Source organism: Ischnura elegans, chromosome 3 (genome assembly GCF_921293095.1).
Source record: "Ischnura elegans chromosome 3, ioIscEleg1.1, whole genome shotgun sequence".
Classification (NCBI taxonomy): domain Eukaryota; kingdom Metazoa; phylum Arthropoda; class Insecta; order Odonata; family Coenagrionidae; genus Ischnura; species Ischnura elegans.
Genome location: NC_060248.1, coordinates 42,285,039 through 42,311,881, shown reverse-complemented (window position 1 = coordinate 42,311,881; position 26,843 = coordinate 42,285,039). Strand labels below are relative to the sequence as shown.

General features: G+C 36.9%; 1 protein-coding gene across 2 annotated transcripts in view; it reads left to right on the top strand.

Moving 5' to 3' along the window:
• Positions 1-24,530, top strand: part of LOC124155695 (zinc finger protein 721-like) — a 30,098-nt gene extending 5,568 nt beyond the window's left edge. For both annotated transcript variants that reach the window (XM_046529725.1, XM_046529726.1), the window contains exons 5-15: positions 347-508; positions 3,945-4,277; positions 5,185-5,317; positions 5,424-5,620; positions 5,737-5,874; positions 14,023-14,838; positions 16,593-16,734; positions 17,283-17,452; positions 18,717-18,814; positions 21,092-21,256; positions 23,853-24,530. In XM_046529725.1, the coding sequence (XP_046385681.1) occupies positions 347-508; positions 3,945-4,277; positions 5,185-5,317; positions 5,424-5,620; positions 5,737-5,874; positions 14,023-14,838; positions 16,593-16,734; positions 17,283-17,452; positions 18,717-18,814; positions 21,092-21,256; positions 23,853-24,084 (2,586 nt within the window). In that variant the 3' untranslated portion in view covers positions 24,085-24,530. The remainder of the gene's footprint in view (positions 1-346; positions 509-3,944; positions 4,278-5,184; positions 5,318-5,423; positions 5,621-5,736; positions 5,875-14,022; positions 14,839-16,592; positions 16,735-17,282; positions 17,453-18,716; positions 18,815-21,091; positions 21,257-23,852) is intronic.
• Positions 24,531-26,843: the final 2,313 nt, after the last annotated feature.

The window sequence follows — 26,843 nt, the reverse complement described above, 5'->3', positions numbered from 1 at the left end:
CTTTTTCGGGAAATTCCCATTATATTATTGTCCGACAGAGGTGGCAGTTCATTTTCATAGTTGCTTTTAGTTTTTTAGTTGATTAGGAAAATCATCTATATGTTAAGTCATAAGAGAAGAATGTCGGTGTGGCTTGATAATTCCATAGTTGTGATTTATCCTGATGCCATTCACCGATTAGTTTTTGCATTTAGTATTATTATGGAATGTTATGATGGACAAAATAGACTTGTCCTTTGACTTGATATTTTGTCAATCCTATGTATTTTTTTATATTTAATATACTTAGCCAAGGGGCCATTTGTATCTTTTACATGTTATTTTATTGCTGTTACTTTCTTTCTAGGTTTTGGAAGCAATGGTACCTCGGATTGAACGAACAAAGAGAAAAAAGCCTTTCATGAAATCAATGAATGAGGAGGTGAAGAAAGAACCAGAAGAATCTTATGAGAAGAGTGCAGAGGATACTGAAAACACTTGCATTATTGAGGACAAAAGTGAAGAAAAAGTGAGTGTTGGTTTTTAAGGTCCTGTCGTAGGATTAGGCTTTCTTTTAGAGTATTCTTTGTTTTTGAAAACACACACTATTTGTGGATCAATGATATTCATTAAGGTCATAATTGAAAACTATCCCTTAAATTACCAGGGAAAGATGCAGGTATACTTACAGTAAAACCCCTTATTTACACTTTTCTAGGGACCCAAGAAAAAAAGTGTAAATTGCGGGAAAATGCAAATCGTGGGAAATAGAGAATTTTCACTTTTATTCATATACTGGCTTTGGAAATGTTAATTTTTTAATTGTTCACTAAGCATTATTCCATAACACTGTTTCCCTCTGAAGCACAGTGTTTTTGCTGGCAGCAAAAATTAAAAAATAATCCTGTTTTGTCTGCACTGAAAACATCTTTTGGGCTGTAACCCTCCAGAACTCTAATACATATATTCAGATTATTTCCACTGAGTTGCTGTCTCTATGTTAACATCTTTGCTTTCACCACTCACCATCTTATATACAAGACTGTACCTATTTTTGAATCTGTCCAACCAACCATTATAGATGCTGTGGAATCTTCGATTCCCTATCTTGTGGGGAAATACTTTTTCTCAAGGGCCTTTGGGCCTGTTTACACGATACATTAACACGTACGAGTTAATTTCTGCTTGCATGAATGATTTTTGTGGACCGGAACGGGACATGTATGAATGTAGACAGGGGCAGATCCAGGATTTTTTTCACAGAGGGCCTGACAGGCAAAAGATCTTGTCTTAATTGAGATTAAAAACAAGATATAACAATGACCTTACAAAATTCTCTTTATTTTTATATCAAAGTTATTCTTATTGAATTAAATGACTGAGCCTCCTTGAGTAATACACAAAACAAAGCGAACTTAATGATGACCATCAGGGGCGGATCCAGGATTTCTTTCTGGGGGGCACAAGCAATGCCGTATCCAGGATTTTGATCTGGAGTGGGGGGGGGGGGGGCACAATGATACCACGTACTATACAAAATGAATGCAATGATAACCAGACCGTATTAAAAATCTTGCATATTTTTTAGTGTCTGGGGGGGTGCGTGCCTCCCCCCCCCTCCCCCATAGATCCTCCTATGATTACCGTATTCAAATTTTGTCTCTTTTTTTAAGCATCTGGGGGGGCACGTCCCCTTCCCCTAAATCCGACTATGAATGCATGAACCAAATTTGAACAGGTTCTATTTTCTATTCGTGCATATACGCACAAGTTGGGTGAATACACGGTGCATTTTCGTGTTCATAATTTAGACATTTACTTGTACGGGTTAATGTACTATGTAAACAGGCCTTTAGATGACACCATTTGCTGGGACATTTGATGATCTTGCACCTAAAAACTACTCTTTTAGAATTCGTTCTATTTATTCTTACCTGGAATTCTTCACATATATTCTCATTTTTGATAAATGTCCGCACTGGTTTGCATATTTTACAATAGCATCGCGATTTTTCACCACGGTATTGAATGTTGAGACTGGGAATCCGAACGGATTGCCAGTCCCAACATTCGAGTCGCCAGCGTTTGAATCGATGCGGGTTCCGGTGTGGGAATCAACTATCTCTATAATTTTCATTTTCTCGTCAATTAAAAATGTCCGTTTTTCACCTCGAATTTCCATTTTCAAGCCGGATCAATTCTATTTCCCGTACGAGTTGAGGGTAACTCGGCAACACACGAGTATCTGACCTACTCCTCGGCGATCAAGTGCGTAGTACAAACTGTCATGCGACTTCATAATTTTTTAAAGTTACAATAGTTTGCGATACACTGCTATTTGAATGGGATAATTCAAGTTTAAATAAGTTTTGTTAAAGTATATAATTAACCCATAATTGCTACGCAACTGTTGAATGAAGTCAGCGCAAATGATCCCAGTTGTCGGTCAAGTCATTTAGTTCCGGCATTATTCACGTCTGGTTCCCTTGCAAACTCCCGTATCAAATTATCGACTGCATGATTATTGTCAACATTCCTTCAGGAGTTCTTGCATTATAATTAATACATAGCTCGATTGCTCAATACACCTACTTTCATATCGTGAATCTTTTCGCCGCTGACAGAAAACGAGAGGACGTAGTTCAACTTTCCGACGTTAGTGGCGTTCTGTCCCGCCACATTCAAATTCTTCCCGAAAATAGTTCTCATTGCGTCTTTATCTCTTAGATTTTTAAATAAAAATGCGCGAAAGGAAGCCAATAGGCAGTTTTAAGGGTTGATATGCGCGATTAATTGTTTTACTACGCAAAAAATTTTTTTTAGTCGGCACGTCGTGTTGCACATGGCGGGAAAACGAAAAAAAACACGGCGTAAATACAGGGTTCTATTTACATTGGAGAGTTAGGAAATATGACGGGACCCAGAAAAAAACTTGCAAATTGCGGGAAAACGTAAATTCCGATAACGCAAATACGGGGTTTTACTGTATATGAGTTAATCCAGTGAAAGCAAGAGCCACTGCATTTTATTAGTAAGTCTGTCATTTTCTGAGGACCATAGAAGTCTGTACTTTTATGAGCTCCATCTGACCCCAACCCATGCCATCATTTTTACGCAAGGACAACTGAAAATTTTATATCTTATATCGATGGTACCAACAAATTAGTTTTTGCAAATTTATTAAATTTTATTTTATTATGGCTGATTTAAAAAATGGTATCTACATGTTGTTGGCAAAGGTGCTTAACTGGATTTTATTGAGGATTTTGGAATTTTGATACGTGGCAGGCTGTTCAACAAGCATCTTTTAAATAACTTGATACCCTTACAGTTACACCATACCATTCTCCCCTGCCCATAGGCTTACCTTTGATCTCCGTACCATGGTCAATTTCTTGCTCTACAGTGCTCTTTCCCTTCCTCACCACCTTCCCATCCACTAACCCATTTGCATCCATCCCCTGGGATTTAAATCGATCCATTTAAATAATAGGTGAATAAAATCTACAGGTTAGAAAAGTATTTATGGGGCAATTTACAATGGAAAACATTTCTAAATAGCCACCAGCTGCTATCAGGTACACTATCCGGCCAAAAACTTACTGAAAAACTTGTAAGATAGCAGCAGGATCAAGTGGTAGATATCACTATGCATTCTGCGTTCTGGTACGCTTTTGGTGTTTGTGGCCAGCTTAAGGCCGCATATCAGTATGCTTCTGGAATGCGAATGGGTTAAATGTAGTTGTATTAAAGAACTCGTCATGAGAAAAAATTATGTTTCCTTTTGAGAACAACCCATGAGTGTTGAAACCAGTGGAAGTTTTACCAAATTAAGCTGTGTGGAATTGACAAAATTTTCAATATGCATTCATTTATTTAGACTCGGCCTATATATTTTAGAATGCCCGTGGTCCATATGTATTTTGGCCTCATTTGTTTTATCTCTTTCCAATCTGCTAATCAAGGAGGAGAAGGGAGAAAATGAAGATGAAGATATGAAGGAGGATGGGCTGCTGTACATGTGTGATCTTTGTGGTAACTCATATTCCCGCGCTGCGCAATATTATGGACACCTGCACTCTCACACCGGAGAGAGAGACTGGAAGTGTCCACGGTGTGACAAGGTGTTTAAGTCCCATTCCCAGCTTCATCGGCATGAGGCTCGCTCTCACCTCAATATGAGGCCCTATCCATGCTCAATATGTGGGAATCGTTTCGATCGACTGTCGCAACTGCAGTATCACGAGAGGCGAATCCATGCTGGGGAAAAACCGCACAGGTGTATGATTTGCTCAAAGGTAAGATGCTGTCCTAAAAAAAATGCAGATTTTCATGTCATTGACCCATCTCCCTTGCAGTAAAGAGTTTTGAAATCAACTCAAATTTCAGTTTTTGTCATTTTTTCATCCATTTCCTGAGAACATAGAAAATTGTTACGATGAGAATTAAGTGTCATTTGTATAATGAAGTGCAATACACAGAATCAAAATACATCTAGGTGTATGATTTGCTCAAAGGTAAGATGCTGTCCTAAAAAAAATGCAGATTTTCATGTCATTGACCCATCTCCCTTGCAGTAAAGAGTTTTGAAATCAACTCAAATTTCAGTTTTTGTCATTTTTTCATCCATTTCCTGAGAACATAGAAAATTGTTACGATGAGAATTAAGTGTCATTTGTATAATGAAGTGCAATACACAGAATCAAAATACATCTAGTTGTTATTTAAAAAGGGAAATAGCTGTGACAGAGTATTGTACCTACAAGGTACAGAATAGCTGTATTATTGCAGTTAGTTTTTTGCATGCTGTTTATTTTGATTAAAAATTTTATTTCCCTTAAATTTTACCATGATGAAGATGAAGAGGTATTTCATGTGGAATAAAAGTATTTTTTAAGGCTTGTATACTTTTCCCAGTTTCATGACATGTAATTACAGAGAAGTAAAGGGATTTCAATTTGGTCCTCAGCTTTGCTACTCTGCAGCATCATTAATAAATTAATATTTGCTCTGAGTATTGACCTTGGTTGCATGTCATCTAAGATTTCATGCTTGACATAAATGTATTAGTATTTTCATTTGGTGACGATAGTTCTTTTTCTCTGCCATACTGAGAACTTTTCAAGTCACCTTCGTAGCTGACATTGCTTCATCATATCATTGCACTGTGCCTAGACAGAGATAATAGATATTCTTCTTTTGCAGGGTTTTTTCAAGCGTTCAGATTTGAGAACTCATGTAAATATTCATTTAGGAATCAATAAATCCATTTGTGAAACTTGTGGAAAGCAATTCAATCATGTATCAAATTTGATTCGCCATATCAGAGTACATACAGGTGGGTTTCTCGAAGTTGTATTGTTTGTTATTTGAAAGTTTGGGTGTGATGTAATTTATCATCCTGAATATTTAACATTGCTGAGCATTTTATCATTGATTTTCAGGCATTAAACCTTACCCTTGCAATATTTGTGGCAGGCGATTTAGTCAAGTGAATGCATTACAGCATCATAAAGATTCGCACAATTCATCCAGGGACTATAACTGCAATCACTGCCGTAAGCAATTTAAATCAAATATGCTCCTGAAGAAACATATACGCTCTATGCATTCTGCCGCTGAGTCAGCAAACCAAGAGGAGGTGAGTAGTTTTTTTGCTTGAGTTCTATTCTTTTATCCCAAGAAACTTTGAATGCAAGCTGTCCTTCACAAACCCTTCTTAGTTACATTCCTCGTCATACTCTGGTCATGTTTCAGGATCCAAAAGCTGTTGTTCAAAATCGTCGATTTTATTGTAATGTGTGTGGAGAAGATTTCCCTTTTTCTGCGATGCTCAAGAATCATGAAGCAAAGCATCAGAAGGAGACAAATTTTCATTGCAATTGTTGTGGAAGTGTAAGTTTTTGCTTATCATTTTCTAATTTATGATAGTAAATATTTTTTTAATAATTAGATTATCATTAAATTTTGAGGCACATGAAATTCAGCATTCTCTAACTGGTTGGAGCATTTTTTTAAATTTTTGAATATAGATTAAGTCGATCATTAAAATTCTTATCCTCAGCCTATGTACTATCATTTGCAAAAGTCTTGCAACAAATCGAGCGGCGCCACTTTCGCTCCATTGTCGATTTCTGGCCACCATTAAGTTTGAATGATCACTATCTACGTATGAATCTTCATGGTAGCTCGGGAACGACTCACGAACGGGTCATCGTGACACGGGAGTGAGACGTAGGAAATCATTACGATGTTCAGTTGAGTAAACGAGCGTAGATGTTGTTAAGTCGTCGCGGCGTTTGAGATTATTTTTGTACCCGTAGTTGACTGGAGTAGATAATTTAAAATATTTACCCGTTAAAAGGGTGGGTACCTTTGACACCTGGCTTCCAATAGTAAACCCCATAAGGCCGGCTCGGGCGATTTCGCCATTAGGAACAGAAATCAACTCGCTCGTAACCCTTTTTTTTAGGGATTCAACGTCGTTCTTTATATTCGTTCGTCGAAACTTTATATTAAGTTGTTGAAATATTTGTTCGATATAGAAGAATTAATAAATGAAAAAAAATTAACCGGCAATTTTCCGGAAAAAAACACGACTCTGTCGTCTCCACCATATTCAACGTATTATAACGTAATTCTTTACGTAGGTTGAAGCTGATAAAGATAGCTCCATAAGCTTTCTTCTTCATTAATTATCAATTTGTTAATTGGATAAATATATTTACACCGATGGAAATGTTTCTTCGGAAAAAAAAATGGAATTTTGATTGCCAAAAAAAATCGCTAGGCCTCATGGTTGCAAGCAGAATGTGTCTCTATTTTTACTCTTTACATATCTAGGAGAGGCTTAAATTTTTACGATAGCACTAACATATTTAGTGATCATGTCGCATTAATCTTCTTTTTGTTATAATAAATTAGTTACTGTTTCGATTTTAATATTTCGGCCTTTATTATAGATATTATTAAGGACAACCAACTTAAAGAGTGACTTAATAGTACGACTTTTCCCTATCCATGAATGCCTCCATTGGTAAGGTTTCCAATAACAACAACGGACAGAGATTAAATTGAAAGTCAATTTTAACCAAAATTCGCCCTTTTTTAGGGAGGGAAATACTTTGCGCATCTATCAGGGAGGTAAAATACTTTGCGCATAATTAAGCCGCTCCCTCAGCTCTTAACGCTGAATCGGGTGCTCCCGGGCCGAGGTTTTGGTCAGCTAATAGGTCCTGCACCTCGTCTTGCCCTACATCTTTATCGCAACTTTACCAGCCAGGGACGATGACGTAGGTTACCTTGAGTAAAACTTGCAGGCCGTAAGTGATTCTCACGTACTTCCAAAATAGTGTAAATAGGGCCAATTTGTAGCACTATCATATACATCCCAGCTAGCACATTATAAGTCATTGAGATAAGGTGAATGGAAGAAATAAGGAAGTCGCTTCTCAAGTAAGCTTGTTATGGGTTTCTTACGGCCAGGGCGACAAACATCCAGAGTAATGGCAAAATGGATGCCAAACTTTCAGCACTTCCGTAGATGCTGTTATTATCCCATCGTTACAGAGTGTTAATTAAGGCCTTTATGCATTAAAACAATGTTTTTATTATTGGCGCTTCTATATTATGAGGAGAAATAACATCATACCGCCATAATTTGAAAATCATTCACATTTATGAACTGATAGCTTAACGAAGGACGTAAGAAAAACACAATTTCACAAGAATACCAACGTAGAATGATATAAAAATGCCGGAAGGAACATCTAATATACGTATTGTAGTCATCGGGTTATCAAACCATAATTTAAAATTCATAAATGTTAAAATGTATGGACCTTGATTAATTCAGTTTTTCATGCACATGCCAAACAAGTTTTTTTTACATAATTGGATATTTAATTAGTAACTACGCCTTCTCTTCTCAACACCTACCGCGGTGTAGCGGTTAGCGTGTAGTATATCGGTTCCGAGGGTTGCACGTTCGGATCCAACCTGACGTTATTTTTTTTTCTTTCCGCCACATGGATAGAGTACTTGTACTATGCTTTATATCTTCACTAGCCGGTTGCTTGCAGTTATTAATTTTTTTCTATTTACGGGAAAATCTGTTATCAGTTGTTCAGCCCTTACAAAAACTCGCTAAATTTCCCCAATAGCCTTTAAATTCATGTCAAGATGAGCCGCGTAGCATGTGTAGTACGCTGTTCAGCCGCCTTTGGCGCTCCAACAGAAGTGACTTACATTGCCTGAGGATATTTGACGGCATTCCTTACCTAAACGTCCCTAACGTCTTACCCTTGCCTTATGTAAGTCCCTTAGCTTACGATAAGCTGCTTATCAATTTTTTCCGTAAGAAAACCATAAGAAACGGTTAACTCACTTACTTTGTGCTATCTGGGATGTTGATGCCACAATTTGCTTGAAGAAAGTACGCACTAGAAAAATAGTTGATAAATACCTCAACATAAGCCTTTCCTATATTTAAAAATATGCGCCGTGGTGCGTGCACGATTAAGGATTACCATTACATAGGTTATTCCAAGGATTGTACTTAGTAGATCAGCTATAAGTCTCACATTCTGTCCCTTTCCAACAAAATTACTGTATTAAAAAAACACTGATTGTAGAATACTGAAGCCTAAAGTTTAAAAGTAAAATTTTTCACTTAATTTATGTCTTTTTCTATCTCTAAGAAATTTTTCCGTCACTGCTCATTTACGAAACGAAAAAGGGTAAAATTGTTCTGAAAAACTTTACTGGAGAAATTAACTTGGTAGGAAATGGCGACAAGTTGATGACAAATAGGCAGCATACTACATAGACGGACAGCATAATCGCTGCAAAATATCAATCATAATTTTCTTTTTAATCAGATAAAATTGATCTATTTAAGAAATTACGTATATGGAACCTTAGATTATTACGATAGTTCTCATTGCAAAGGTTAATAAAGTTGAGCAGTTACGAACCTGTAAAGGAAACCATATAGCACTAGGAATTACATTCACCAGTGATTCTGATTGGAGTTCCTTCAAGAAAACGCAATTGATTCGTCCTACCGCGCTAACTACGCATGATTCCCGTCGCACGGTCATTTAAATTAGAAAGTGTTGCAAAAAATGCTCAAATTCAACAGCTGGTACCCTCTTAACATAAATTTTAAAAATATAAAAAACTTTAAAATAAAATACGGCTATGCGGAGGATAAAAATTTTCGGCCACGGGAAGGGTTTGAACACAGGCCCCTCCTATTACCTGCCCGAGCGTTTATCCACTGAGCTATTTCTAGCTCAAGGTCATCACGTGATTATTTTGATTATTTGATCTTATTGTAACTATGAGCTCCTTCATGTGCTTCTGCTACGGCTTCTCACTTGAACGAATTTGACCAAAATAATCACTTTCTCGGTATATTAGTCTTTTATTCGTTTATATGATTATAACTTGAGCACGGAGGCTTTCGCATACTCTATGTTTCGGCTGGTTAGTATATACAATAGGAATATAATGATGTTGTCGCCTGCGACTTCGGTATGGTATCGTCTTTTAAAGTTATTATTATATGTTATTATGTTTCAAACTCGGTATTTGTATTTCTAATGAAGCAAGCGAATACATTCATTACAAACAGAAATTCTGTTAGGATTTGCTTACGTCCTTCTTACTCGACTTGAAAGGTTTTATGAAATGAGCTGCAGTTCCACTGATGCCTTAAACATAAAACGTATTGCCAATAAACACATTTCCTAATACAATGTAACCTACATAATGCAAGTAGATGATTCAATTAATAATGCTAAGTAAGTAATCTACATTATCCCGAATTCATCAGTGTATATGTAAATGATTGCATCTAAATAAGATAACTTAATCATCAACGCCATAGCAGCTTGGAGTTATTATTCGCATTCACACTAATTCAGCAGTAGAACATATTACCAAACAATAACCTGTATTAACAAACCTGTTGAAATCCGACAATCATTTAAAATGGGACTTTTAGCTGGAATTAAGTTTTCCTCGTCATACTTTGAATAAGTGGAAAGGAATACATCTTTACCGATTGACGGACGTCGGAGAACTCTGTTATTACTTACGCAACGATTAATGCCGATCAGCTTAACTAATTCATATTTTACGTGTTTGCTCAGATATTTATACGATGAAACACTGGGAATTTCAAAGCTGCCTCGCATCATATGTCGTAGATATTGTATTAAAACATCAACCCGAGTCGATAGATGTAAACAAAAGTCTGCCATGTTCACAGTGAACGACTCGTGATTTCCAGCTATCTGAAAAGAGCTGAGATCACTCAAAAAGAGCCAAGCAACCAACTTTTTAAAATCTCTCCGAGGAATTACCTTCGATGTTTCCTACTGCATTAAATGCTACAATGTGTTCGGGGGAATATCATGAACATTAATTTCACTTAAATGGAAGCGGTCAAATCCCGAGACTGAAAAGGATGACAAAATACCTCACCCACCCAATGACCCGTTCTCCATGCATTGAACCATGAAGACTAGTATTGGATTGTTGCATACACCCGAAAACCATACATTTTCCGGGCACAATCTTTGTGGAGCGAAAGTGGCGCCGCTCGATTTGTTGCAAGACTTTTGCAAATGATAGTACATACATATATATACAGTAGTGTAGCCAGGAGAGGGGCTCGAAATATATGGGAGGCCTTGGGGTAACCTCGCAGTAGTAGTGGAGGTTCGAACAAAATTATCATTTTATCTAATGTAAATTGAATTTAAGTATACCGGGACTAGCCAAGGTGATAACTTTAGGGGAGTCACCCGCAATGCACAATTGTGCGAAAAATCCACAGAGAAAAAATCATTTGCCTTGACCGGGATTCGAACCCGGATCCCTCGATTTCCGGCCGAGTGCTTTAGCCAGTTAAGCTACCGAGGCGTCATTCTTCCCTGTGGAAATTTGTGGACTATACCGGACATGGTGGTATGGACTGCCGAGCATATTATGCGACGAGCAGTCCAAATCGTGCGCATGGCGCCACAGCCGGAGGATAAAGCCCGAACTTTGAACACAAGGGGTGTTCTCTCTTGACGAATTTAAGTATACCGGGACTAGCCACGGTGATAACTTTACGGGAGTCACCCGCAATGCACAATTGTGCGAAAAATCCACAGAGAAATTAATTTATTTATCCTCCGGACATCCACATTTATCCTCCGGCTGTGGCGCCATGCGCACGATTTGGACTGCTCGTCGTATAATATGCTCGGCAGTCCATACCACCATGTCCGGTATAGTCCACAAATTTCCACAGGGAAGAATGACGCCTCGGTAGCTTAACTGGCTAAAGCACTCGGCCGGAAATCGAGGGATCCGGGTTCGAATCCCGGTCAAGGCGAATGATTTTTTCTCAGTGGATTTTTCGCACATAATGTAAATTGGTTACCCTGGCTCCTCTCTGTATCTGCCAATGTAAAGCTAACGAATCTATATTGTTGTATACAGTGCAACCTCGATATAACGACACCCCACGGTGCACTAATAAACACTCGCTATAGCGAATTGTCGCTTTACCGGAGGTGGAGCAAATAATAGCCAATATACCTGTTGCGAACAGATATACAGGAACAGGAGTGGTGCGGTGACAGATAAATATCTATCTGATAAACGTAAGCATAAATCCAGACGAAAGGCGATGTTTTTTTGCATCACTAAATTTCTTTACTCAAATAACGACTAACTATTCAAACAATTTATAAGCGCCGCACTGAATAAAAATCATGCAAAGCATTGTTTCGTCAATCATTATATTTATCGAACGACAGTTTACCACGTAAATTTGAGACTGAGCACTCCATTAACTTCATTTCTAACAGATCGCTAGCAATTACAGAGGTTAAGGAGTCTTGATGAAAGTCTTCCGGCGGTGAAACCCTCGCTATGGCGAGAGCCAACACCGAAAGGGTCTCGTAAAAACGATTTTTTTAACACGCTTATTATAGGGTCAATTGACGGTGCATCGGCTATCTCTCGTAATAGCGGGGGTGTCGCTATAGCCCGTACTCGCTTTAACGAGGTTCCACTGTACTATTGATGTTAATACCATTAATGTATACTTTTAGTTAATTTTCAGTTGTACTTAATCATTGCATGCTACAATTTGTAGCATTTCACGTTGATAATTTGTATAAAATATCAACTGCAAAACTATATTCTTATGAATAGATATTTTTCCTATTGTGTATGTGTACATCAATGGCATGATCTTTGCAGGAGGACATGTCGTGTTTCAACAGATTGGAAAAATGTAGTGTGTCCGTTATTTTATGAGTGAAAAGGCATGATGTTAGAGTGCATAAATTGCTCAGCTAGTAATCTGCTGAGTATTTTCAGAAAAGTTTTTTGTACATTAATTGAAAGAGCAGAGAAGATTAAGGATGTAAGAATATTTAAAGGAGTATAAAAAGAAGTTTATCTTCAATATAGGGCATGTAGTGTTTTCATGTGCTGTTTTGGGAATAATTTTTTTTTTTTTTGCCTTTTGCAATTCATCAAGAGGAAGAGATGTAGGTCCACATATGAAATCACATAGTCCATTTTTTTGTGGGGAGTGGAGTAATCATGTATCATTTAATGGAATAATGATGGTAGGACTTTCATATCCTAAATCAGTGTGCGTTTTATCCGTCTGCAATGGCTGGTGCTATGATGAATAAATTTCAAGTGTGGGCATTTATATTCTGTTCACTTTATGCTTGCGGGTGAGCTTTCGTCAGAGCCCAGACTCTCTTGGAAGGATTCGCTGATGGGGAAGGAGTAGCACTGAGAGAGAGAGAGAGAGAGAGAGAGGAGGAGCAAATTTAACGTTGCCCACTGAAAACATGTGAGTGATGGGTGGTCTATGGTGCGAGAGGGGAGGTTTGGGGGATAAACCCCCCACCCCCCAGAGCTCAGGGAAATTTTTAAATTTAATCCATTTTACTTAATTGGATTAATATTACTTGTAGAATACTGTAAGGATTAGTAAAATATCCCGCAGAAAGCTGCAAAACTCATTATTTTGAATAATTTATCTTAATATTTTTCTGGGGGAGGGCTCCCGCACCTCCCGCTGACCCTGGTGGGTTTTCCAGAACTCCCATATCCCTATGCGCCTACATCCCCTCTAGACTTAGTTCTTAGCTGCACCCCTGCGGGTGGCCACAGGTATTTTGGCCTCAGTGCCGAGACAATATACCTACTCATTTGGAAGGTATTGATAATCCTTTCTCAGAAGCTCATAACATAGTCAGCTACCATGCTGAGGCTTGGTTGGTGAAAGGCATACTTAAAGACATACAAGGAGAACGAGTGAGGTTTAGCAACACAGCTCCATGAGCAGATTCATGATGTTAACTCGATGGAGGTCTGAGAGCGACTGACTGAGGGCATGCCTACTGTTTGCTCATTGGCACAGAGGAAGTCACGTTTGAAGAAACTTTCCCTCCTCTCATCTGCACTTGCTTTGGCCACACCAGCTCACCTGCAAAGATGAAATGAACAGAGAGTAGTCAATAATATGTTGCACAGTATCTTCCTGGAGTACACATTTTCATTCTGTGATGGTGTTTTGTGTTCACTTGTTATTTTGCTTTGGAGCTTATAGCTGAAGTAGGTATGAGGAGAGATAATTATAAATATTTTGTAAATTATATCTCTTATTTAATAATGGGTCAGTTTAGTGGTTATCGGTTGTACTGGTTCTTGAACCAGAGTTAGATTCAGAGACAAAAAGGATTAGTTAGGGGAATACTTTTTGCAGAACCCACATTGAGAATGGTTTTTATTATTTACTAGAATAAAGTGAAAGAAATATCCAGTCATGAGATATAAAAGATTTGTTATTATAGGCAGTTTTCAATGTTTCCTAATGAAAATCGTTCATAGGTTTTGAAAATTAGGGAACGAGAATGATTCGCCAACTTTTCCCTACTGATATTTAAGCTTACTCTGAGCTTCTTATAAGTTTCACTTTTTTAAATAACTTCATTTACTACTTTTTCATTCCAGGATTACACCAGTGCTGATGAATTTAAATTTCATTCATGTTTTGAAACGGAGGAGGTAAAAGGCTTTAAGAAGGAGGAGGCATCTTCAAAGGATGTTGTGAATAGCTACAGTGAGTTAATTCGTAGGATAACAAGTGAGGATGCAGAGGATGATAGAGCAGTGGTTGAGTCAAAAAATGTGGACGCTATCAACAAAGTGGAACAAGTCAAGAGCGATGAGTTGGGCCAGAGCCTGATGAAAAGTGAGCCGAACGTTGACGACGAGCAATTAGGAATCCTTGAGATGAGTGAGTGTGGCTCTCCCGGCCCATGCAGTCCTGCTGCTGATGAGGTGGAACAGGCAGATCAGGGAGAAAGTGTGAGTGAATGTACTAAGACAGAGGGCGGTGTGGATGACTCTCAAGTGTGTGATACGTTTAACGTGGTCCATCCAGGAGATGTGGAAGCCAGCTGGGTGGTCGAACCAGGAAGTGCCTCCATGGAAGCAAATGCAGAGAAGTGGGTCAAATTTAGTGCCCACACAGACTCAGAAATTGTGATATATGTATCTCCTGTTCTGCCTAGTGATGCTAAAATTAAAAAGGAATCTGTCACCGGAGAGACATACTATAAAAAGTACAACAGTTACGTTGCTTCTGAATTATCAGAGAACATGGAAGAGTTCAGTATACCAGTGGACGATCCTCTTGGTGATGACTCTGGGGCATCTGATCGAATTACTAATACCTTGGACAATGTGAATCAACTTATTACATCAGGTACCGATGGAAATGCTGTTGACATTAAAGATCCTCTGCAGTTTTCAGACTCCGAAAGGGTAAGCATAGCACAATCACCTACTAATGGTTTTCTGGTTCTGTATTAGTTAAGTCATTGGAGCTGAAAATCAGTTGAAACCTCAGAATTCTTTGAAGCTAAACCAATTAGTATGAAATTTTGCTCTTAATCAGAGTGTCAACAAACATAAGTGAATAGCACCAATTCATACTTCCACCCGAGTAGTGGTTTCCATCCGTACTCGGGGGTGGAAATTGTTTTTCTAAGTTACACCGGAAATTGGTGGAGCACCAAATGTTAAGCAAAGAATAAAGGATAAAGTGTTTTTTATTTAAGTAATACTTTTCGGCTTATTTACAATTTAAAACTTGGTGTGTTCATGGTAGAAACATGTTTTCACATGCCTTAACTCAAATATTAAAAAAATATGCATAAAAACAAAAAAAGCATTATTTATAAAGTAAAATGTAAAAATACATAGTGGGATGTGAAGGAAGATATGGTTGGGGGAATGGAAGTTTTTTTTGTGAATACTCATATCAATGTATTTGACGTTAAATAACAAATAAGGATTGGTTTCATGGGTACAGTGACCTCAAAAATTTTCATAGTGCTTGAATAGGCATTTTTAATGGGCACTGATAAAATTCGAACAGAGTAAAAATGAAGAAGACAATAAGAGAAAAATGTTCTCACTCCGATAAAATGTTATTGGTTTTTTGTGATAAAAATCTAAAGCTATCATAGCGTAAAAATAGGATTTTAAAGATAATTCAAGTTAGAAGATCATGTTTGCGTGAAATCCTTTCAGTTCTCTGTATTTTATACAAAAGGGTCGAAGGGTTTAGGCAGACTTCCTTTAAATAATATGTAAACTTTAAGTTGCTAAATCTCTTATATAAATTTAAAAAATGATAAATTTTTGTTAACATAGCTCCATAATTGTTATGAATAATTATTTTTCTTATATTGCGCAGTTGTAGGGTTATCATGTAAACTAAGTAATTTATTAAGAATTATGAGAAATACGTTTTACTCGTACATCGTAGGTACATATTCAAAAATTTATGTTTTAAATTGGCCTTACTTTATCATCATATGTAAGCACTATAATAAAGGTTGTTGTGAGCAACATATGATTTATTTTAATTATTATGGTGCTCATGCAAAAGGTCTGCTCAAGCATCGTGGTCATTTCATATACCCATGAGATAAATAAATCCTTCTTCCATTATTTGATTGTGAATAATTTATTTGAGTATTCACCAAAATACTTCCTTTCCACCAACCATATTTCATTTAATATCCTACTTAGGTCGTTCCTTAGAAATTGGTTCTTTTTGCTGTTTTATAAACTACATTTTTGTTTTGTACATACATACATACATTTTTTGATGTTATGCATAGTTTTTGAGTTACATGTGGTAAGCTGTGTGATAACCTGTTTTTTGTAAAAATACTAATTTTTTCAATTGTGAATTATTCAAAAAGTATGGATATATCATAAAAACTTCATTCTATATTTTTTCTTTAAATTTGGTCATCTATTCATTTCTGGGGTTACTTTGAGGAAAAAAATTTCCTTCCTCAGGTTAGATGTGTCAAACAGTATGTATGTCACTGATGCTTGTTGACACCTTTTCTAACTTTGTTTAAGATTTCATGTAAAAATGTTTAGTTTCAAAGAAAGTACGATTTGAAAAGCTGTAATGAGTGTAGTGGTTCACACCTTTGCCTTCGGTGTTGTGTTTATATTAATAATGCAACTAAATTCTCCCCTGTTTTTTTTTGTAGAAAGAAGAATATCAGATTGTTGTACCAAATGCCTCACCAGCTGTAAAATCAAATGAAAAGTTAAAAAATTCTACTAAAACATACAAATGTGATGAGTGTGGAAAAATATTCACCAAAAATAGCAACTATAAGCAGCATTTAGGTAAGATTTCTGTTACTACTTCGTGCATGCCTTCATGAAAAAATATTTTTGAGCAGTCTTTGATGCCTAAATGTATTTTCATAAATGTGCTACTAAATCAAGTAAAAGGGTGTCACTTTGTTTTTAAGGTGAAACTTAGGGATAAATGATTTGAGTAGGTGTTAAATACTTTTTTATTGTATAAATTTTATTATTTTCATTAATCTTGATATCAGTTTCATCAAACCACAAGTAAGAGTTTTGTACTGAAGTATTTGAAATATTAAATACATGTGAGGAGACATACGATAATCTTCAGATATAACTACCTCATCATTGCATCTCTAGTAGAAAGTAATGATCATCAAAATTCTCTGTCGAATGTGATGAGATAACTGAAAGCCTTTCCTTGTTATGTATTTGATTTAATTTTTAATGATTGAGGTTAGATATTCAAACTATTATTTAATATGAAAAAAAATTATCGGCCTCAGTTTGTAATGCCTTTGTTTTTGATTATCAAGACTTATGATTCAGCTAATTTTCATTCTTGCTTTCTTTTACTCCAGGAATCCATTTTGTTGACTTGCAGCGCTATCAGTGTAAAGTGTGTGGTCAATCCTTTGCTTGGAAGTCAACTCTAAACAAGCACATGTCCAACGCACACCAAACAGGACCAGCACCTAAATTTACTTGTGGCTTCTGTGCCAAGGAATATACTACAAGTTCACAGGTTCAGGTGGGACGATTATCTGGAGTTGATTTATTTACAAATATGTGTTATTATAAATTAGGTCTGTTTGGATTACTCATTGGCCAAGTATAGTTCAGCTTTGATAATCCTTCTTAATGAAGGGAGAACCCTAAGTCTGGAATCAAAAGGAAAGGATAATCTATTCACTATGGGTCTAATTGGAGAAAAACATTGAATCAACTAACGCATTTTCAAAATGCAAGTCAAGTTGGGGGTAGTTGATGGAAGAAGAATGGTTTGGGAATACAATCTTTTTGTGCCAGCATAAATGTAAGGCTGGAAATATGTGTTAGCAGGGATGCCTGGTGATAATTATTCAATTGTTGTATTTCTTCGGTTGAAGTACTGAAGGTATCCCTCTCTCAGCATTATAGATTTGTTCTTAAAAATATCTTTTTAAGCAAATTTCATTTGAAGTGAGAGGTGGGTGTCAGGAAATATAATTTATACCTTGTGTACCATGGGCTGACTTTTCTGGGGACTCTTTTACATCCATTGGCATCAATACAGTTGATATAGCAGAGTGATCAATAATCCGAGTGATTGTTATCTTTTGTAGAGCCAATTAACTCATGAATATCTTAAGGCAATTTTGTTCTTTGCTTTTCCTATGTTTGTGAAGAGCTGACGTAAGAGTTCTGGCAAATTTCTTAGTTAAAGGTTAGTTAAAGGAAGATTGCTTGAACAAATTGAGAGCAATCTTGAGACTTAGTTGTTTTATAATGAAAACCGTGTTAAGTAAGGGATCATGCCTGTACACTGTTTTTGCTAAAATTTCTGCGAGGAAACTGACAGTGATGGCTAAATTTGAGTACAGGATACTTGAGCAACCTGAAGATTGCCACCTGGATATTAATTACAGCAATGTAGTGAGTTATATAGTATGTGCTATTCTTGCTTTTTGTAGCCTTCTTAAGATATGTACCTACCTTCAAAAGGAAAAATGATAAATATTTTTATCCCTCAATCCATTGATTTCTGAGAGATGATATTGTACCCGTGGCACCTTCTTGTAAGAAGCCAAGTATTCCATGTGCCTGTATATACCTCTTAATCGTTGGAATTTAAGTTTATTATTAAATTAAGAAATTTTGATAATCCACTTGATATGTGAAAATTTTTCATGTGTTTTTTAAAAAATATTGTATTCTTCTGTTTAAAGAATTAGGTTGAACTGAAGATTCTAATTAGGAATAATACTGAACGTAGTATTTTATTGCAATGCTAATTGAACGTTCATTTTTTTCAGGAGCATATAAAAAGGGATCATTACAAGGAGCGACCTCATACATGCCCAGAGTGCCATAAAAATTTTTACAAGAAGTATGATCTAAAAGTTCACCTAAGGTATGTCCCTAGTACTCTTAATTTTGTTGTACTTATCAGTTTAAGCAATAACTTTTAGTGACCCCTTTATTAACTTTAATGAAAAAGTTTTTCAGACAAAAATAAGTCTGCTGCAATTGCTTGGTAAGGCTTTGATAGGTGGTGAAGGGCTGAGTTTGAGGAATGGTTGAGAGGGTGGACGATGAAAGATATGGGAGCTTGCTACTTCGGAGATTGAAGCGTGTCATGTGGAGTTAATATCCACTTTGTATCATCAGAACGCTTGTACCCATTAAACAGAGCCCTAGAATAATTTAAATTGTAGTTTCTGCAAAAGGAAAGATAACTTAATATACTAACCACTCTCGGTGTTTCAATCTCAGAGACACTGCTCCTTAACTTCAAAACACTCTTTTTGTGTTGCAAACAAAAAAATCAGTGTACCTGGTTTATTCCACCACCTTCATAAAATTAGCGAGGACTTCCATTGTTCAAACTTGTTTACCCACTAGGTCCCAAACATGGCTCCCTGTGTTGGAAGTACCACTGCACTTTGTGTAGGCCTAATGAGGGAAAATAAATACTCGGATCAATGGAAGTCACTATGATACACCAGGCTTATTATTTCCATTAGAATCCCCTTCGTAAAACAGAAGCGATCGCACGCCACCTGCATTCATGGGAGCACCGTGTTCCTGCTCTCCAAGCCTCGAAGTGCACGAACATGCTCCCTGATCACGGATACACATCGTGCAGCAATTACAACCCGGGCAACGTGTGAGAGACGCGAGTACGTAGCGTGGTGCCTGACAGTGTAGTTTCCCCACACCGAGCAGTGGTTTTGAAGCATTCATGCAGACCACTTTTCTGATCACACAGTCACGGATGTGTGTCTTCGAAACCAGGCCTAGCATGGAGCGTTCATAACACGAGTACAACTATGTTATCACCACTAAAAAGATCGGGAACTGGTGAAGAAAGCTCTCAATGAATCCGGGAAGGACTCTAAAATAACAGATAAATAATAATTTATTATTTTTTACGTAAATTATGAACATTACAAGACATTAAGGCAAAAGTTAGGGTTATCTGTGTTTTCCGATTATTCATGCCGTCTCTCCCCATCATTAGCTCGGATAATCGGGAGTGTGCTGTATATTCGTCCCATCGCTTTGTGACCCAACAAAATTGGGTGCCTGGCTAATATCCCGGCCACTGGCTTAGACCCTCTTATCCTTTCTTAGCAGGAGTCCACAGTCAATTTATTGCATTGGCAGTGTTTTTTTGTAAAAATGTTTTGCTTTTTATTTTCAATTATTTACACTTTTATGTAATCAACTGACATCTTTTTAAGCATTGTAGAATTTTAAATGGATTTCGGGCTTTGATAATGACAAAGTTAGTGAACACAAAGTACTAAGACTTAAATTTCAGGAATACATTAATGGTAATGCTAAAATTTCATTTAAAAATTGCTTATGCACGTACAAAAACAAAGAATTCATTTCAAAATGTAAAAAAATTGGATAATACAACAAAATTTTTCATTGCAAAAACCATTGACAATATTACATCTTCACAATGGATTCCTGCTTTGAGGTTGATAATAAATGAGTTGAAGGGGTTGGGCCCAATTGTTGAGGAGTGGTACTAAGGTCTCGCTAAGCTGGGTCATGGGCAGGGCTTGAATACCTCCGATCATTGCAACTTCCGCGGTCACTTCCCTTCCATTATTTAATACCAAACAGGTTGTTTTGTCTTTTATTTTTTTCTTGTTTTTTATTGAATTCACGAGTGCTGAATACAAGATACACATTTACGTCATTTTTTTACACTTATTCCAATGATTAATTACTATTCACAAACCTAAGATTCAAAGTAGTCATGGTAGACATGGGATAGACTCATAAAATAGTAATTTATTTGGGCAGTGTGAACGAACTTGGATCTTAATCTGAAATGTCTGTTAGAAGTGTATTATTAGTACCTTTCTACCTGGACTTGAAATTATTAACTAGATGAGAAATGAATTCATTATGGTTGAGAATTTTTGGGCATCAATTTTCTCGGCCATTTATATATATTTTCCTAGGTAGGGGAGGTAGAGTGGGGAGAAAAGCTACCATCTATATATCAATTCTTACAGTGATCCTTTCATGTACTGTTTATATAATTTTTTTCAAGATCTCAATGACGATGTGCTTTTATGTGTTCCTAACACTTTGTTAATTTGAACCCCTTGACCTCCCAACTTGCTACGACCTTGATATTTAAACTACTTTATTTTTCTACTTCCAGGACCCACACAAAGGAGAAGCCATATATTTGTGGTGCTTGTGGTAAAGCATTTTATCACTTGTCCCACATAATACGCCATGAACGCATTCACACTGGGGAACGTCCTTACAAGTGTGATGACTGTGGACGAGAGTTCAACCAGTCAAGCACTCTAAAGACGCACAAGTTAGTATATCCCCTTGGAGTTTTCAATTTTTGTTTATTTATCATGTCTGTTGGGAGTGAAATAACTGGAGACTGCTGTTCCTGGTCTTTACATCACATGTTGACTTCATTCTATACTTAACAAAGTACAAATTTTTCTAATCACTGCATAAAGAAGTAACTGTGCATACAGTTACAAGAGCTGTTCTGTTATAAGCAGAAAAATGCCGATAGCACTCAGCAATAGGTAGGAACTAAGAAATGATTTCTGGTTTTCTGAAATATGTACTGTATTGGTACTGCATTTAAGGTAATAATTGCATTTAAAAAGGTAAGTGGTACTTTTAATCTACCTATGGTTTTCTGTAATAAATTTTGCATTATTTATATATGCTGTGGATGATAAGGAGCATCTAAAATTTCTGTGTATCTCTACTGCTTATGGAGGATATGGTGCCTGCATTGGTATTATATTTGGTATTAGTATTACCTGAGCTGGACATTAATTTTCATCATCATCATCTTCTCTTCTATCTGCTAGCCATAGTGATGTATTCCTTCTCTTTTACATCCCTTATAACCTGTCCTATGTAACTCATTTGGGGACATCCCTTGCCCTTCTTCCCTTCCACCTGTCCTTCTACGATTGTTATCTTCAGACCATCATGTTTCATAATGTGGCCAACTAAGTTGATTTATTCCTTATCACATCAGACATTCACTTTTAATTTTGAAAAAGCCTTGGAATCCAAAGAGTAAAGTCATTTTTTGAGGAATGATATGATGTAATATGTAGTGTACCAGATGTTCGGGGTTTGGATCCTGGTCAAGTCAAATGATTTTTTTGCTTCAAATTTCTTCCTTTAGCATATCCTCATAAAAATATTTGGGTGTAATATATTTAATATGTAGTGTACCAGATGTTTGGGGTTTGGATCCTGGTCAAGTCAAATGATTTTTTTTGCAGCAAATTTCTTCCTTTAGCATATCCTCATATACAGTGCAACCTCGATATAACGACTCCCCATGGTACACTAATAAACACTCGCTATAGAGAATTGTCGCTTTACCGGAGGTGGAGCAAATAATAGCCAATATACCTGTTGCGAACAGATATACAGGAACAGGAGTGGTGCGGCGACAGATAAACATCTATCCGATAAACGTAAGCATAAATCCAGACGAAAGGCAATGTTTTTTTGCATCACTAAATTTCCTTACTCAAATAACGACTAACTATTCAAACAATTTATAAGCGCCGCACTGAATAAAAATCGTGCAAAGCATTGTTTCGTCAATCATTATATTTATCAAACGACAGTTTACCACATAAATTTGAGACTGAGCACTCCATTAACTTCATTTCTAACAGATCGCTAGCAATTACAGAGATGAAGGAGTCTTGATGAAAGTCTTCCGGCGGTGAAACCCTCGCTATGGCGAGAGCCAACACCAAAAGGGTATCGTAAAAACGAATTTTTTAACACACTTATTATAAGGTCAATTGACGGTGCATCGGCTATCTCTCGTTATAGCGGGGGTGTCGCTATAGCCCGTACTCGCTTTAACGAGGTTCCACTGTATATATTTGGGCTGTCATGAATATTTATTTCCTGCTCAAACAGTTGAAGGCAATACATATTCCATGAGAAGTACAGCAGACTCCCGATTATCGGGCTGCGGTATATCTGTGTTGCAGATTATCCGTGCATGATTTTCACTCTCGATCAATATTTTCTGCGATCTTTATTAAAAACTAAAATCGGACGCAAAATCAGCAAAATTACTGCATTAATGGTAGGATACACCAAGCTTATTATTTCCATTAGAATCTGCTTTGTAAAACAGAAGTGATTGTGCGCTAGCTGCATTCATGGGAGCACCATGTTCCTGTTTCTAAGCCTTGCAGTGCGCGACTGTGCTCCATGATCACGGATACACATCCCGCAGCAGTTGCAACCCTGGTAACTTGTGTGAGACCCGACTACGTGGCATGGTGCCTGACAGTGTAGTTTCTGACGTCGAGCAGTGGTTTTGAAGCATTCGTGCAAACCACTTTTCTGTATCCGTGATCACACAGCCACAGATGTGTGGCTTTCGAAACCATGTCTTACATAGAGCATTAATAATACGAGTACAATTCCGATATCGCCGCTTAAAAGATTGCGAACTGGCGAAGAAAGCTCTCAATGAGTCTGGGAAGCATTCTAAAATAACAGAATAACTGCATAAATACTAATATATTGTTTGTTTTGCGTAAATTATGGACATTACAAGGCATTAAAGCAAAAGTTTGGTTTATCTGTGTTTTCTGATTATTCTCTCCCCATCATTAGCCTGGATAAACGGGAGTGTGCTGTAGATGAGAGAATTCAGCTAACTCTTGTCATAAATGTTTTAACGTATGAAACGGCAATTAATTCTGTAAAACTTGAATGGATTACCAGTTACAAATGGTTTTAACAAAAATTTAAAGGTAGCTCAATATAATATATCACAAATAAGTAATTTCCTCAAATGCAGGTACTATTGCTTACTTACTTTGTATTATCATTTTTTGTTTTCAGTGTATAGGGTTGAACTGCTATTACTCACCTCTTTCTTTTATCTTTTATAGAACCAGACATTCCATGTGCCCAGCTCCAAAAAAGAAACTAGACTCCAGTGGCAAAAGTATGGCTGCAGGAGAAGGACTAAATCCAATGCAGGATACTGGTAAAAAAAGGACTCCAAAGAAAACTACAGCCGGACGCAAAGCTGAGCCTGGTGTCAACAAAATAGTTCTCTGCCCCAAAACTCCTAATATTGATTTCAGTAGCATTCCTACATCATATGGAGGTATAGGGTAGCTTCATTAGTCGAGGCCTGGTGTTACTTGGTGAATTTATGCAGTCAGCATTACTTTTTTACCGAACATGTACAAAGGATGTAATACTTATGGAGTTAGTGATGAATTCATTTTAATTTCAGAACCTCCAGCAGGTTGTTGTCACCTTTTTGAAGAATTTATATATATTCTGGTTTTTTATGGAATATACTCTGAAAGAGATTTTTTTAGGTATTGTTAGCAATTTTATCGGTTACAATTATATTAGAATGTGTGTACTCATTCTAGTCCTATGAGGCTGCAATCTTAGTGGATGGTTTTATTCACTAATGAAATAATTGAAAGGCTTATATATTTTCTTGAAAGCTTTGCCAATCATAATTTCTCTGTGAAAGATTGCCATTGCTTAAATTTGTGATTTTTATGTAAAACCTAATATTTTTTAAATAATTATTACAATTAAATATACATTGTGGTTTTCAAATGTTAATGATTTGAGTGATCCATGTGATAGTACACTTTTAGTTTCTTCTGCGAAGCTTCTGCAACTACCCCTTATGTCCATTTCTTTAGGTGTTATTTATTAGGTGAAAGGGCATGATGTTTATTAAGAACCACCATAGAGTAAGTAAGTACATAATGGGCTTGTTTAACAATTTTCTTTTATTGCTGGTTGTGATAGAGTTTTAACGTACATGAAATTCAGCTGCAGCCAGTCAGCAATAGAGACCAAATGCACACTGTGGCAGCACCAGTAAGCTTATGATAATGAACTCAGTAACTGTCAATAATGCCTCAAATGACTTGTGTAATGTAAAAAATGATGGCTTAAGTAATCATTTTCCCTGTAATTGAAAAGCATGGCTGAAATGGTCACTGGACTTTTATTTCAGTACTGGATTTGTGATTTAGGCTCAAGCCTGGTCATCCGTTTTGTTTCCAAAGAAGCAGGGCAAAGCTATATTTTGCCTTAATTTTCATGCAACATTTTGCATTGAATTGTTTTGAAGGCGTGGGAAGCTCTGGGCTGTGGCTTCTGTTGATTGAATGGCAGATGTGCAATTACCTATATGACGCTGCAAATTTACATCCAACTCAATGTGATTCTTCAATGCTGAGAGACTAGTATCTTGAATGCTTTAGAGCCTCTGTGAATGGCCCAGACAGGGAAAGCCGGGGCAGGGAGATAAAATGAGGTTCAATGAAGACTATTATAAAATTATATTGCTGATGTTAAACTGGTGTAAAAGTAGTGTATCATAGTTATAATGTAGTTGTTGTTTTGTACTCCTCCCCTTGAAGTAAATATAGATAATTTTCAAAGGACAAGGGGTTATAATACCCTTTTATATTCCTTGAGATTTGTCACTGATTGCTTCTCAATGGCACTTGCATTGATTTATTCAATTTTAAATCTTGTACTAGAAATTATCTCAAAACAACTGCTTTTTTGAACTTATTGGACATGATGTTAATAATATTATCTACTGAAATTGGGGTGTGACATTTGCGGAAAAGAAACACGTAGAATGATGAATTTAGCGACTGACTACGAGATGTAAGAGGAGTGAGGAGAACGCCCATCATAGCAACGAAGACGGAAACTGGTATGATGACGGGCAGGGGCGCCGACTTATAAAAAATATTGGGGGGGCCCATATCAGGGGTCTTACCCCGGGAAGAGATTCAATTCAAAGTGTGTCCCAGCACTGTAACACTATCATAATTCACACCACTTGTTTTCACTTAACCTGCTTACTACCTTAAAATTATTTGTTTTAACACATTATTGAATATATTTTAAAAGGTATCTATCGTCAAACATGGGAAATTACCAATATATTTTTGTAATTTCACAAAGCATAATACAACTTCATTATTTTCTTGAATTATTGAGGGGGCTCCGCCCCCCCTAACGAATCTTTGAGGGGGCTCGGGCCCCCTCAGGCCCCATGGAGTCGGCGCCACTGATGACGGGATTCAAAAGTTCATCATGGGGATGAGGAAAGTAATCGAGAATCAGGGTGACTACATCGAAAAATAGCTGAAACCATGACCTTTCGAACAAAGTATCCAACAATGCAATTAAATGCCATATTCAATAATAAAAAAATTGGAGACCTTACTTTTAAGTTCACTCTCGTATATTGCTGGATGGCCAGGTGATGGAATATGAAGGCTATTGGTGATAAGAGAGGGGTATTGACTTCCTTCGCCTTGTTTTCAACTCCTGTGTGTAACGGATTTATGAGAATTAGAATTACCAAAACACCTCTGGCTCATATTATGATCAATCATTGGTTTACTTACTCTATGGTGCTACTCACTTAATTCATGTGAGGTTCTTCCACATGCTTGAAATATTACCTACATTTTAAGAATTGTAGTTGAACATTAAAATATTGAACAGCGGCGTACTGAGTGGATAAGTGAGTGTTCTAATCCATCTTTCAAATAACATTTATGATATTATGTACATTTTTAAAGTCCTGAAAATGAATGTAATGCCTAGCATATTTTACGTTGAGTATATATATTTGTTTGTGGTGGTGAATAGTAATCCAGGTTATCAAGAATTAATATTGTGGACTATAATATCAATTTTTGAAACATTTCGCTTGGTTAGGTCCTTTTATGGTCTCAGTTATATGTCAACACATGAGGATTTTGAGATAGCCTTGGTAAGAAATGCATTGTAGCAGATTTTCAGAAGGCAGTGAGGCAGACATCCCTCTTTTTCCATCATCGCAAAAATGTACTGTCCCAAGTATCACTCTTTCC